The following is a 16,029-nucleotide window of genomic DNA, read 5'->3' as shown; positions in this document are numbered from 1 at the left end:
CGATCATCTTGGATCATAGCCTCTACCCGTACCAAGAAGCCACATATTAGTCGATCATCTTGGATCATAGCCTCTACCTGTACCTGTATCCTAACACGTTGTGCCTTTGCACTAAAAGCCCCTGAGATCGTGCAACCTGACACCGGTAAAGTCCACGTCGTAATTATTATCAGAACTGTAATATGGCTTATTACCAAAATTTGGGTTATTATTCCCAAAAGAATATTTATTCACTTGCCCAGAATTAGAATTTTGCCTTCTATTGTTATTATTGTTACCATTTCGATTGCCATTTCCATGAACAAACCTGTTATTGTTGTAGATGTGGTTGTTACCATCTGCATTAAATTGATAATAATTACTGTTATTATACTGGTGTCTAGCATCTTCTAATAACATACCTACTTCATCTACCATAGACAAAAAATAATCAAGATCATCATCTGGCACTGTTACTAGTTGTTCTCGAATGTAAATCGGCAATCTATATCTTCAAATCCTTATTATTTCTCTATATGAAATAGGATTATACCAAAATTTTGTCTTATTTAAGTATTTTTCAAAATAGTTCCTAAGAGTACCCGTTTTTGGATTGAATATCTCGGGATTATAAACCTCATTTCATAATCTTTCTTGTTTGCTATATGACCAGAATTTTACTAGAAAAAGTCTTTGAAATTCTTGACATGAACTGCATCGTTCGCCTACATCATTAGCCCATATTGCCGCTTCTCGTACCATTTTAGACACAATAAATTGTATTTTATCTTTTCTGTCCAAACTTGAGGAAATACTCGCTTAAAACTATTAATGAGTACCTTCGGGTGTATATGAACACTATTTTTCTCGACTGAGAATGTAGGGAATTGTCTACCCTTAAAAATACTGGTTTCAATTTTCAAGTTCAACAAATATCCCTGTTGCATTCATGGTTCCAAATCCCAGCCAGACATTTCATCATTTTCATACAATTCTGCCAAATTTTACCTGTTTCTTTGGTCTACAATTACAATCATGATAAGATTGGATATCGGTTCGCATCACTCCGCTATCCAATCTGTTCATCCCTTCGATACGAATTTCATTACTAGAGATTTTAGAATCTGATTTTAATTGTTGTTTTGAAAGTTCCTCTAACACTTTTTCCTTTATTATCTAAAATTCTTCCTTATACCCATTAATAATTTCCTGACATGACCGTTGAATATCATTTACAATATCAAAGGCCTGATTAGGAACTTTGGAGGATTTTTCTTCAAACCATTGGGATAGTCTCAGCGCCCTTAGACTGTTCCTCTAAATAATTATCAATGGCTTCTTTAGTATTAAGTTCTAACTTATTCATTCTATCAGTCAAATTATTAACATTATTTAAGATCTGATCCTGATTAGATTCTAAATGCCTAACTTTAATACTTAAGGTATCATACAATTCAGTAATCTCTTGCACGTCATCTTGAACCTTTTCAAATCTTCTCTTAAAATGTGATTCTACATTGTCTAATTTATCAGATAACTTTTTTTTTTCTTTTAAAATATTTTCCTCTAGTTTAGCAAAACGTTCTGCTTCTTTAGCAGAACGCTCTGCTTCTTTTGCTGCAATGTTTTCTTCCAATTTAGCAGCAATGTTTTCTTCCAACTAAAGTATTGGTATTACTAAATTGAGATGTACTCCCATCACCAAATGCAGTACCCATATTCTCCATTTCCATCAAGTTCACATTAACATTAGTAGTTGTCTCCATATTCTAAGCAATACTTGAATCACTAACGTTTACTTGTGAATCAACAGCATCTAATCCCTCTACCACATTTCTCTGTACATCAGGTTCCCCTTAGTGTAAATCTTCCATATCATCCATTCTATTTCTACGTCTCCTAACCATTTATAAAGTCAACATTAATCATTACACGCTTTAAAAAAAAAAAATACTTCACACCCTACACTACAGCACTACTACAAAAGGTGACACAAAGAAACAATCCCTATCATGATTTCCTTCGATAAAATAATAATTAAATACCTGAGGTCGATTCTTTTGCTTCATAATAGCAGTAGTACACTCTCGTAGAGATGAGCAGTGTGGCTGTACTCTCGTGGTTCCGTAGATCAGCTGCGTTGTGATTGGCTGCACTCTCGTAGACTTGAAGACCAGTGCTGTCGCTTATTGGTTGAGCTGTGTCATCCTCTGCATTGCTGACTGTCTCCCTCAGCAGTTGGAAAGACCCGCGTTTCTCGCACTCAACAGCGACCTGTGAAACAAACTGCCTACGACGTCCTTCTTCCTAATATGCGAACCTCAATACCTGTAGCAGCTTCAAATCTTGCTCTACCAATCTTATGTTCAAGCTCCATGTTGTAGGGCGCCAAATATGTGTAGCAGTGCTTATTCTGTTTTCGCTTTATTGTCTAATATTGACTGTGATTCAACGGTTTTAATTTTATCTAGTATTGTCCTGGCTAAGTATCAGTTTGATTACTTTTAAAACCCATCGTTAAACGTGGGTCACTACACGTACAGTCTTCCCAACTCTGAGAGAAAAAAATCTTCAGTAGCTTTCCTACCAATGTTTACAGACGATGATATTTTAATCTTTCGTTCAATTGTTTTAGTTACGAATCACTAGTTTGTTCTTGGCATAGATCATGCAACCTTAATGTTTATTAATCTAAGTTAGATTAATGTTCAAGACTTGTATTATGTTTCAAATTAACAATGACAGTTGATTGACAAGAATTATTAATAAACAGGTTCACTCGTACGATCTCATTCAAAGAAGTTCTTTAATTAGATGTCTAAGTAGGATTCCCGCTAGCATCAGAGATGTTAGATAATATCCTGTCACTTTCGGTAAATAAGTTATTTGTATTTAATATCTGCAAACTGTCATTAACTATGATCACTAGTCGCGTGAAGTTATAGTTTCCCACTATCACAATTCAAAGTCCGAATCCGGTTAAAATTCTCAATTCAGTAAAGCATTTAAATACTGACAGGAATTGACATTAAAGACAAAGAGATTACTATTCACCTTCCCATTTATCTAATCTGCTAAATGTCCAAATTAAAGTCTTGAATTGACAATCCTCAAAAACAATCTCGTCAAGATCTTTTCTTGATCCCCATTTAATAAGGTCTCAATTGTTGTTCTTTAAAGCTTTATGTCCTAAATAACTTCCAAACTAGAACAGACTAGAGTATTGTAATTACAATGTATGGCTATTTATACTTTAATTAACACTATCTTTGGTGTCCCAGACCTATGTTCTATGACTATAATATTGATTTTCTTACGTATTGGAATAACTAATATTTTAATATTTTCTACTGTTTTTCCCCCTTCCCATATTTCTAAAATTTATAATTAAATTTTCCTTTTCTATTCTTTTGCTTTCTATACTAGATATATCCCTCTATTTGTTTTTTATATATTTTTCATAATTACTACTTGTGGAGAGATTTGGGTCATTTTGTGAATTGATATTTTAAGGACATGGGAGCTATTTTTGTTTTTTCAACACCGAGAGGCACTGGAAGTGTTACACAGGTCAGTAAGTGACAGCAGTATTGAGCAAATCAACTGCAGAATTAATTAAATTTGTGATAGATTAGGTGCTATGATTATGAAGTCAAGTAAGTTTTTATCCAAGGATTGTTTGGTCAAGGATGGACTGACATCTGGAAAGCATTTGATTTGATGCAGTACCACACCTAAGGTTATTATCAAAAGTATAATCATATGGGGTATCAAGTGAAATTTATGATTGGATTGAGGTCTTTTTGGTAGGGAGGACACAGCATGTTACGTTGGTTGAAAAGTCATCATCAGGTGCAGAAGTAACTTGGGTGTGATCCACGGAAGTGTGTTGGAACCCTTGCTGTTCACCTTATATGTTAAAGACCTCGAAGACAATGGTAATAATAACCTGAGAATTTTTCCAGACAATGCAGTTATCTATAATGTTATATTGTCCAAAAGATGGTGCATAAATATTAAGTCAGTTCTAGATAACATTTCGATGTGATGCAAAGACTGGCAACTTGCTTTGAATGTTCAGAAATGTAAAACTGCGAACTTCAAAAATGAAAAAAAACATAGTACCATATAATATCAATGAATACCTGTATGTAACACTTTGTAGGGACACGAAATGGAGTGACCACATAGGATCAGTTGTGGGTAAAGCAGGTGGTTGACTTCAGTTTATTAGTAGAATACTGGGGAAGTGCAATCACTCTATGAAGGTGATTGCTTAGAGATCTCTCACGTGACCACTCCTAGAATATTATAGGGCTAACTGGGGATATTGAACGTACAGAGAGACAATTATTGAACTATATGAAATAATTTGTTTACATTTTGCGGTGTGCACTGCAGCTGTATCAGTTATAAGCTAAGTACTGACAAACTTATTTGTGCTCTGTAATACAGTTATTAAATTTAATAGATTTCAGCAGTGTTGCATGCCGTTTGTGGTGAAATAACAACTTAATAAACTTTTGTAATCGTTCGCTCACTGTGTTATATAGAGTTTTCAGTGTGTTGAAGTCGTTAGCAATTTTCGTGCTTTAGTTTTCAACTGACGTTTATTATTCTTTCTAGTGAAATATTTCAGTAAAATTTTCATATAGTGTTTTAACTTCGTTTAGTGTTACAGTGGTAGTTTTAATTTATTGCTTGTAGCTAATAATTTTGTGAAGTTTTACTGGTATTGGTGTCACCTGTAGTATTAATACAAGTAGCTGCTTTCTTAGTATGCAGAGAATTTCGAGACCATTATTGTTAGTTCTTAAATAGTTCTACTGGTGTAACTGAACTTTGGTAACGTAGACATATAGTTTTTTTTTTTTCAGTAACTTTAAAATTTACCATGAGTGAAAAGTGTGGGCTCTGTTGTAGGTTTGTGAGTAGTGGATTACGGTGTGGGATTTGTTCAAAGTATTTTCATTAAGGGGAATGCAGTGGGGAAGCCAGTGGTCATTTTAGGGAGATCCTCTCCTGGGAATGTAGAATCTGTAGTAGAAACAAGTTAATAGAGGAGCAGGAGCGTAAGATCTGTGCCCTTCAGGTGCAGTTACAATGAGCAATGGAGGAACTAGATAGGTTGAGGAGGGTGAAGGATGGTGGGGAATAGGAACTGGCAGTTGGCAAGAAGGTAGCTAGGGAGAGGAGGTACTCAAGACAGTTTTACTTTGCATACATGCAATAGATACGACCAACAGTCAGAGTTGAGTGGAGAGGAGCCTTGTGTAGCCGTAGATGTAGGTAACTTGCAGCAGTCCTCAGCAGTTAGGAGACCTAGGTTAGTTGCAAAGTCTAGCAGAAAGAAGGTTCTGCTGCTAGGTAGTTCCCACGGTAGAGGTGTGGGCCAGCAGTTGCAGGAAGTGTTGCGCAGTGAGTACCAGGTCACCATCATTGTGAAGGCTAGTGCAGGGTTGGCTCAGGTGACTGAAAGCATAGGGGAGTTATGTAAGAATTTTACGAAAGAGGATCAGGTAGTGATAGTGGGTAGAGCAGGGAACAGTCTCAATAGGGACGGGGAATATGACATAGGTGGTGACCCGGTAAAGATAGCTACTCAAAATGGTGGCACTAACGTGCATTTAGTGCAACTGTTTCAGCTTCATGATTGGCCTCACCTTAATGCGGCTGTTAGGCGCGTTAATGTGGGGCTGGGGAGAGCACTGATGGCGGAGGGCATGGATCACATCTCAGTGGTGCCAGTTGGGTCTATCAGTAGATGGGGTTTCACTAGGTATTGCCTACACCTCAATAGGTGTGGGGAGGGGAGGCTGGCTAAATGTGTAGTGGGTGGTGGTGGTGGTGGTGATAGTGGTATCACTCATGGAAAAATTCCTATAGTAGTTGGTGTTAGAGCTGCACCTTTTTTAGACTGAAGTCAGCTGATAGGTATACCTGCTTAAAGGAAGTGCCTCTTACTAAGGGCTCACCTCCAGAGGATGTAATGTTTCCAAGTAGAGAAGGAATTAGCATATTTCATCAAAATATAAGAGATATTAGAGATAAAGTTAGTGAACTGCTAATAGAAGCTAACTCTGAAATTATTGGTATATCTGAGCACAACTTAAATAATTTGATAAATCAGAGGCTTCCTTTACCAGGCTACAGATTAGCTGGCTGTTTCTCAAGGAGTTCCTTGCGGGGTGGGGGAAGTGACTCAGTACGTAAAAAACAGTATTTCATTTGAGGCCACAGACGTATCATGGCACTGCACTGAACAGATATTTGAAAGTTGTGCAGCATTAGCTGAATTTAGTGAAACTAAACTTCTTATTGCTGTTGTTTATAGGTCCCCTAACCCCAACTTCAGAGCATTTCTGATTAAGTTAGAGAGCGTTCTTGACTCACTTTGTAGGAAGTACCAAAAAGTAGTTCTACGTGGTGACTTCAATATTAATTTTGTACATGATTGTGCAAGAAAAAGGATGTTTGTATATCTCCTAAATTCATATGATCTGATGCAAACTGTGTTTTTTCCATCTAGGGTGCAGGGGAACAGTAGCAAAGTCATAGACAATATTTTTATTCATTCTTCATTACTAGATGGGAATTCTGTTAGTAAAAGGGTGAATGGCTTTTCAGACCATGATGCACAAATTTTAACACTAAAAGTTTTTTGTACTCTAACCAATGTCATATTTAATTACAAACTACATAGGAAAGTTAATCCAACAGCAATAGACAGTTTTTCAAAACTTATCAAGGAACAAGAGTGGCAAGATGTTTATAGTGCCGATAATATAGATGATAAATACAATGCTTTCCATAACACATTTCTCATGCTCTTTGAGAGTTGGCTTTCCATTAGAACATTCTAAACGGGGTACTAGCAGTAATGGACAACCCGGTTGGCTGACTAGTGGGATAAGGATATCATGTAGAACAAAGCAGGAATAATATCAAAATGTTAGAAGTAGTCACAATCAAGCTACAGTATTGTAAGGTGCTTAAAAATGTTATTAGAAAGGCAAAAAGTATGTGGTATGCAAATAGAATAGCTAATTCACAGGATAAAATTAAAGCCATATGGTCAGTTGTGAAGGAAGTGTCTGGTCAGCAGCACAAGGTTGATGATATAAAGTCAGTTTGCAGTAATAATATTTCTGTTACTGCTAAATCAGATATATGTACAGTATTTAACAACCATTTTCTGAGCATTGCTGGTGAATTAAATAAAAATTTAGTATCTACAGGAAATCATATAAATTTCTTAGCAAATGCCTTTTTGAGATTGACGTCTGAAATACTCCTCTGTGATAAAGACAAGAGGGAGATTGAGACAATAATCAAATCACTGAAGACTAAGGACTCTCATGGTTATGATGGAGTGTCTAGTAGAATATTAAAGTACTGTGCTGTACATGTTAGCCCTGTATTTAGCCATATTTGTAATTTTTCCTTTAGGAATGGTCAGTTTCCTGAGCGATTAAAGTACTCAGTAGTAAAGCCGCTTTATAAAAAGGGAGAAAGGGATAATGTAGATAATTTTAGACCTATTTCTATGCCATCAGTGTTTGCAAAAGTTATCGAAGAGGCTGTGTATCTAAGGTTAATTGATCATTTTATATCACACGATTTGCTATCAAATGTGCAGTTCGGCTTTAGAAGTCGTTTGACAACTGAAAATGCTATATTCTCTTTTCTCTGTGAGGTACTGGATGGGCTAAACAAAAACTTTCGAACGCTTGGTATATTTTTTGATTTAACAAAGGCATTTGACTGTGTTGATCACACAATATTGCTCCAGAAGTTGGACCATTACAGAATAAGGGGAGTAGCTCACAATTGGTTCACCTCTTACTTGAGCAACAGGCAGCAAAAGGTTATTATTCACAATGTTGATAATGGCTGTGATGTGGGTCTGAGTGGGGTACTGTCAAGTGGGGGGTGCCCCAGGGATCAGTGTTGGGGCCACTGCTGTTCCTTATTTATATAAATGATATGCCCTCTACTATTATGGGTAACTCTAAATTATTTCTGTTTGCTGATGACACTAGCTTCGTAGTAAAGGATGTTGTGTGCAACATTGACTCAGTTTCAAGTAGAGCAGTACATGACCTCAGTTCATGGCTTGTAGAAAATAAACTAACGTTAAATCACAGTAAGACTCAGTTTTTATGGTTCCTAACACACAATTCAACAAAACCTGACGTTTTAATCGCACAGAACGGGCATATGATTAGTGAAACTGAACAGTTCAAATTCCTAGGTGTTCAGATAGATAGTAAGCTGTCGTGGAAAGCCCACATTCAGGATCTTGTTCAAAGACTTAATACTGCCATTTTCACTATTCGAACGGTATCGAAAGTGAGTGATATTTTCACACGTAAATTAGTCTACTTTGCTTATTTTCATTCACTTATGTCATGTGGTATTATGTTTTGGGATAACTCTTCCCATTCTAGAAGGATATTTTTGGCTCAGAAACGGGCAGTTCGGGCAATAAGTGGTGTGAGTTCACGGACCTCTTGTCGACCTCTTTTCATGAGTCTGGGTATTTTGACATTGGCCTCTCAATATGTATATTCCTTATTGTCATTTCTTGTTACCAATATTAGTTTATTTCTAAGAATAAGCAGCTTGCACTGAGTTAATACTCAGCAGAAATCCAACCTCCATTTGGATTGGACTTCCTTAACTCTTGTGCAAAATGGTGTGCAGTATACTGCTGCATCCATTTTCAATAAGCTGCCAGTCAAATTCAAAAATCTCAGGAGTAATCCATGGGCTTACTGACAACAAACTGAAGAGTTTCCTCATGGGTCACTCCTTCTATTCTGTTGAGGAGTTCCTTGAAAAATTAAGATGATTCTCTTTGTATTGCTGATAGTGTTTGCTTAAACTTATGGACTGATTTTCTTTCAGGTTCATGAACATTTATTTTTATCTGTTATTACTTTTTATGTTGTAAGTTCATGTAGTGACACATTCCATGACCTTGGAGATTTGCTCCTCAATTTGGCCCTACAAAGCTTGACATTTAAATAAATAAATAAATAAATAAATAAATAAAATAAAATCACCATAAATTCTGAACGATTTGCATTAGGAAGTTCAAACTGCAAGGTTTGCTGTGGGGAATGCTGGGAACTAGTGCGCATGTGCATGGTTTGGTTTAGCGAAGAAGCCCACTTTCACTTGGATGGGTCCCTCAATAAGCAGCATTGGTGGATTTGGGGAACTGAGACACTGCATTTTGCGATCGAAAAGTCTCTTCACCTTCAACGGATGACTATGTGGTGTGCAATGTCCAGTCATGAAATAATCTGTGTGATATTCCTTGATGGCATGGTGACTACTGAACATTATGTGAGGGTTTTTGAAGATGATTTCATCCCCATTAATCAAAGTGTCACTGATTCTGCCATCGAAGCAGAAGAGTGTTTGATGTCCTGGAGCAGCACTTTGTGAAGCACATTTTGGTTCTGGGGTCCTCAGGAGCCACTGGCATGGGCCTCGATTGACCACCATTTTTGCTGTGGCCCTCTCCACCAGACATCATGGCACCTAGAATATCAGCAACCAAACTGACAGCCTACAGCCGCGGGTTGCCCACTTTGCAGACACACCGAAGCACTAAACAACCGACAATCAATATTGATGAACGGCCACAACACCAACACCACAGCAAAGACACCAGCGGCCACCAAGGGCCACTACCGGCCCACATAAACGTAAGGAAGAGGTTGCTGCAAGTCTCGGAACTATTTTCACACGTCAAACCACGTGATGCAAAATAGTTCCGAGGTACTCATCGGCCGAAGCGCTATAAAGGCAGGCGCTCGACTGCACATCTGCAGTTCATCAACCGCCAGCAGATGTGGATAGCTGCCGCCCTGGCAGCCCGGCTTGGATCATCTTGCTGAACTCTGGATTAGGCTTCGTATATCGGTTAAGTCTCTGGCGGAGACTAGTAGGAAATTGTTTCAGTTATGTTCTATATTATTCTTTTATGTAGTTGTGATTCAAAGACGGATCACTGTTTTGTGTTGGTGTTATACTTGGAGAATTTGTTTTGGTTAATCAAACAGTCCAATAAATTGTTTTTGGACTTTGATCGTTAGTTTCTTCTGCTTACGTAGACATAGCAGTGGTGACGAGTTGGTTTGTGGTTTTCATGCGTTTGATGCTTGTTCTCCTCCACGGCAGAGGATATTCTGGGACCCGATCAGCCCTCAGCATGTATCCTTGCACTTTTATCGGGTATGGAGCAGACGAATGAACTTATTATTCAGCAATTGCAGGCTCTGTCCGCTGTCGCCCGTGGGTCTCAGGCAGCGAGTGATATGTCCGCTTCCCTGCTCGTGGGGCTGTGGGTCACGCCACCCGCTTTTCCTAAGTTTGAAAAGTCTTTGGAGCCTTGGGGCAATTACGTAGCATGGTTAGAACAACATATTTTAGCGCATGACGTCGTTGGTGACGTGCAGATGCGCGCATTTTTTCTTGCCTATATCGGTCCGAAAATATATCATCTGTTGCAGCAGTTGCCCCCCGAAACGGAGCCGCACGCTCTCTCGTACAAACAGTTGACTTCAAGGTTGTTGGAGTATTTTGATTCTCAGGTCCACGAGCTGGCTCCCCGTCACAAGTTTTTTTGTTGTCAGAAGCTCCCCTCCCAATCTTATAGGGAGTGGATCGCCACACTTTGAGGCCTCTCCTGGGACTGTCGGTTTTTTTTTGTGGTAACCCCTCATGTAAACAGTCATATGGTTCAGTGCTCATTCGGGACATGCTTCTCGTACATGCTCCGGGTGACTCCTTGCGGACCGACCTCCTTAAGTTGAAGAATCCATCATTGGATACCTCCTTAAATGTTGTCCACCATCATGAGCAGTATACTCGCTTGTCAGCCGAGTTGTTTCCCCCTACAGAGGTCTTTGTCGCACATCCATCAGGGCGCCAGTATGCCTCACAGGGGTCTCACACACACCCCCCCATCCAGAGGGCCCTCCCCCATTCCCGGATCCAGAGGGCGCGACCGCTCCACCATCGGACCACCCGCCATATGGTGGCGTCAACCGCCCTGGCCACAACAGCGGCAAGGGTTACCAACCTGTCGGTAATGTTTCCTTTTGCACCGGCGAGCTGAGTGTCGGTTTCAACTTGTGACCTGTTTGGACTGCGGAAAACAGGGGCACAAGGCGGAGGTGTGCCGGTCGGCCTCCCCAATGCTCAAGGACCACACATCCATCAATGCTCCCAACTCTCTGGAGGACGACTCCGTCCCTCCACCGCAGACTTTCTTTCTGCAGTCCGTCCTTCCGCCTTCAGTGGCAACAATCACTCTGATGTTACAGGTTGATGGCGTGGCGTCCCCCTCCTGTTTCAGGTGGATACAGGGTCTTCCCCCACCATCATCAATGCTGACTCCCACCGTCGTTTAGGTTCCCCACCTCTCCGTCCTTTCCATGAGGCCCTACAGAGCTACAGTAATGATGTCATTAACCTCCAAGTGTGGTTCTCTGTTCGGGTCCAGTACCGCTTGCATGACGTTCAGCCTTGGGTATAGGTCCTCTCCGCGCCCACGACCACGAACCTATTGGGCATGGATATTTTCCCTTTATTGGGCTTGGAGATCCACGATTCGGAGCCAACGGTCCAGTCTCTTTCGGCGGGTGACCATCTCCAACAACTGTTGCAGGAATTCCCTGATGTTTTCTCCACCCCGACTCTGGGGGTTTCAGGTTTTGAGGCCTACATCGAACTCCTTCCCTTGGCTGTCCCAAAATTCCATAAGGCTTACTCGGTTCCTTTCGCTCTGCATGACAAGTTACGACAGGAGCTTCAACGCCTGCAGGATGAGGGCATCCTCAGCCCTGTTTCCCATTGCTGTTGGGCTATCCCCTTGTGGGGATTTTAAGGCCACTGACAATGCTGAGCCTGTTATCGATTCTTACCCCATCCCGAAGTTTGAGGACATTTTGTCGAAATTGGCTGGTGGCAAGGTGTTTGCCAAAATTGACCTGAGGGATGTGTACCTCCAGTTACCTTTGGATGAGCTGTCCAAAGCTGTTTCGGTCATCTCAACTCCTTTTGGGCTTTTCCGCTGTAAGTGTCTTCCTTTTGGGGACGCCAGTGCTCTCGCCATTTTTCAGCGCTATCTGGAGTCCGTGACGAAAGACGTTCCGGGTACGGCGAACTACCAGGATGACATCTTAGTCACGGGCACCTCTGTCCCAAACTTGGCCTGGAACCTGTGCCACCTCTTCCGTGTCCTCCAGGCTGCTGGCTTATGTTGCAACAAGGAGAAGTAACTTTCTTTTCTGCCTCAGGTGACCTACCTCGGCCATGTCCTCAGCGCCTACGGCATTCACCCCGCACCACAATATATCGAGGCCATCCAGCAGCTGCAGGCTCCATGGGACGTCTCCCCACTCAAGTCCGTCTTGGGCCAGCTTAACTACTAGCACCATTTTATTCCACACGCCACGGCCTTGGCAGAACTTCTCCACCGTCTCCTTCAGAAGGACGTTGTATGAGACTGGTCTCTGGCTTGTGATAGGGCGTTTCACCGTCTGAAGGCGGCTCTCCTGATGCTGGCTTGCCTGATTCTGTAGGATCCCGTTATTGCCTCTCATATTGGCTACTGACGCACCTGACTATGGCATCGGCCCAGTGCTGTCTCGTATCATCGAGGGGGTGGAGCACCTGGTGGCTTTCGCCTCGAAAACACTCTCTCCGGCTCAGTGGAACAACAGCCAGATCGAGAAGGAAGCATTGGCGATCATATTTGGCTTCAAGAAGTTCAACAATTTCATATATGGTCGTCAGTTCACCTTATACACCGACCACAAACCGTTGGTCTCATTGTTCAGCTCTATGTCCGCCATCCCCACCCGGTCTGCGCACCGGCTCCAGCGCGGGGCTCTGTTCCTCGCAGGTTATTCCTATGGTATCCGATTTCAGGCCACGGCGCTGCATGCCAATGCTGTCCTATCTCACCTCCTGGTGGGGGCCGACCACATTTTCGACGCCGATCCCGTGTGCTTGTTTCCACCTGGATACTGCTGAAGCCGATGCCATCGCTACCTTGCCGTTGGATGCCAAGCTGGTGGCCCGTCACATGGCCGAGGACCCTACCCTCTGGACTTTGCTGCACCATGTCCTACAGGGGTGGCCGATGGACGGCTGTCACCTGCGGTCTCCGGAGGTCCGCACTTATTGCGACCGCCACCAGGACCTCACTGCCTGAGATGGCGTCCTCCTCATCTCGGGAGATGCTGATCGTTGGAGGGTGGTCCTGCTTTCCTCTCTCCACCAACATGCCTTAGAACTCCTTCCCATGGGACACTGGGGTGTCATCTTGACCAAGCAGCTGGCACACCAACATATCTACTGGTGGGAGATGGACGCCGAGATCGCGGGCATGGTGGCTTCCTGTCCGTCGTGCCAACAGCAGCAAGCAGTGAAACTGCGTCGCCTCGTCGCGTGGCCAGATGCTCTTTCTCCACGGTCCTGGTTACACCTTGATTTTGTAGGTCCCTTCCTTGGATTTTCCTGGCTTATCCTAGTCGTCGCTGGTAGCAGGTTCCCTTATGTCATGACCTCCACGACGTCCGCCCAGACCATCCAAGCACTTTCCTGTATTTTTGCAATTGAGGGACTTCCGGAGACGCTGGTGACTGACAACGGCCCTCAGTTTACCTCGGCCAAATTCAAGGCTTTTTGCACCACCTTGGGCATCCGCTTGATTAACACCGCTCCTTTCCACGCAGCATTCAACAGATTGGCTGAATGGTTCGTTCGCACCTTTTGTTTTGGTTAATTGAACAGTCCAATAAATTGTTTTCAGACTTTGATCATTAGTTTCTTTTGCTTTTCTCCAGATCTGAACACGTCAACTATGACGCTTCAGCAAGTCATGCAGAATTTTGCTATTCATCTGCACCTAACTGTCACCAATGATGGCAGGCATATCAAACATGTCATAACCTAAATCCAAATATCTATAGTGATGTCTACATGTTGAATAAAATGATGCACACCACAGTTTGTAACTAATTTACATTTTTTTCATACAGTTCAGTAATTGTCACCTCATATACAGAGAACAGCAACACAGAAGTTCACAGGTTTTTTTGATACATGGGAGAGTGTCACAAAGATACTGAAGAAACTGAAATGGCAGACTCCTCAAGATAGACATAAACTACCTTGAGGAAGTCTACTAACAAAGTTTCTAGAACCATCTTTAAATGATGACTCTAGGAATATACAACCACCTCCTATGTATTGTTCATATAGAGATTGTGAGGATAAGTATGGTATCCACCACTATTAAAGCTCCACACCAAACAATGCATCATTAGTTGCACCTCTCCATGTGCTACTAACATTACAGGACACTTCTGTGCTGGTGCATGTGCTTCAAACCACAGTGTTGGCCTCCAGTGGCACTCAGCGACTGGCCGCACAGGATATACGGTGACCCCAGACTCTGGCTCCATTAACTACGGAGCATTATTTATCACCTCCTCTGACTCTACAAGCCAATTCTAATCATGCCATGTTCTACTCCACAACTTGGGAGTGCTACGCTGCAGTGGACCTGCTGTTCAGTGTTGATTTGGCTGTTCTCTGGTCTTAGAATCTGAATGCTATACTGGAACTTGAACTTTAACATTCACTGGGCTTAGTATGTCAGTGGGCTTGTGATTCCACTGGAATTCTGCATTTCACATGCACTTCACAAATATTTGTGTAACCACCATCAATTTACTTAATTTTCCATAAAGTGTTCAACTACTACTTGGCACTTGGTAACAGAGTTATTTTTATCAGCGTTTTGTCAATAAACCATAGAATGGTGTTATATTTGTTGTGTTATTCCTGGTTATGTCACAATAAAATGGCGACAAGTCAGTAACCATCTACATTGGAAGCTCTACTCACACAACGTATTCTTCAGCAGGATGTGAACAAGAAGCTGCTACTGAGGCTTTAGAGGATTGGAAAACCTACGACTCAAGATCACTGGATTATTTCCACGCATTCAAGTTAACTGACACCAGCCTCATGAAATCTTTGTTTTTGAATTCGTCAAAACCAGAATTTAATGGCTACTGTGCAGTTTGGTCCCCTTATCTAAGCCTTCAGAGCTCACCTTTTCAAATATTGGTTCATTGCTGACTAATTATTACCAGCAGCATACACATGATATTTCCTCCCAGGTAGCATTTTACCAAACCAAGAAACAGCCAAAACAGTCTCATAGAGAATGGGCCGCAGAGCTGCAAGCTTTAGGGTGGAAATGCCATTTCGTTGCCCCTAAAACTGAGTCCTATGCAGAAGAAATGATCATGGACATGGTCATCCGGAGTACTCTAGGAAAGGATTTCGAGTGCGAGGCACTTCAACTTGAAGACCCATCATTAGACCAAGTTTTGAACTTGGCACAAAGTTTCGAGTTGACTCAAGCACCAGGCAAGAAGCTGGAGTCGTGGATCAACATAGCAGCTGTTAATGTAAACACATCCCAGCCGGCGGCCAATGGCCACGCTAGTGGTGATTTGGACATAGCAGGATGCTGTACCATTAACCAACAACATCCTCCCCACACCAAGCCAATTAGACTGGTCTTAGTTACTGAAATGATTGCCATCACATCCAGATTGTGTTAAAAAACATCAGTGTGAAGACTGCCCTGACAAATGGACCTATTGCTAAAACTGCTCTGCCAATTACCATTCAGCTTCTGTATGTCTTAAGTCCTGTCAGGCAAGGCAGCCTCCTGCCCAACAGGTGGATGTTAATCTGGTAACCACTACAGACCATCAACAGACCACCAATAAACTCTTTGTAGAAGTGCAAACTGCACAGAAACCAGTTCAATTACAAGTAACATGTGCATTCTGAATTACAGTGCCTATTTGAAACTTGGAGCTCCACCCTCCTGGGGGGGGGGGGGGGGGGGGGGGGGGGGGAACTGAGATGTCTGTGGGCATATAATAAACACACCATCTCAGTATGGGGTCAAGTTGAACTGTCGACAACATATCATATCAT

General features: G+C 41.9%; 1 protein-coding gene across 1 annotated transcript; it reads left to right on the top strand.

Moving 5' to 3' along the window:
- The first annotated feature begins 13,306 nt into the window (after positions 1-13,306).
- LOC126335627 (uncharacterized protein K02A2.6-like) lies at positions 13,307-13,789 on the top strand. The gene has a single exon (XM_049999082.1). The coding sequence runs from the start codon at positions 13,307-13,309 to the stop codon at positions 13,787-13,789; it is 483 nt and encodes a 160-aa protein (XP_049855039.1).
- The last annotated feature ends 2,240 nt before the right edge of the window (positions 13,790-16,029 follow it).

This window comes from Schistocerca gregaria, chromosome 2 (genome assembly GCF_023897955.1).
Source record: "Schistocerca gregaria isolate iqSchGreg1 chromosome 2, iqSchGreg1.2, whole genome shotgun sequence".
In the NCBI taxonomy this organism is placed as follows: domain Eukaryota; kingdom Metazoa; phylum Arthropoda; class Insecta; order Orthoptera; family Acrididae; genus Schistocerca; species Schistocerca gregaria.
Note: the sequence above shows the minus strand (reverse complement) of the source record. Positions and strands in the feature narration are given on the sequence as shown.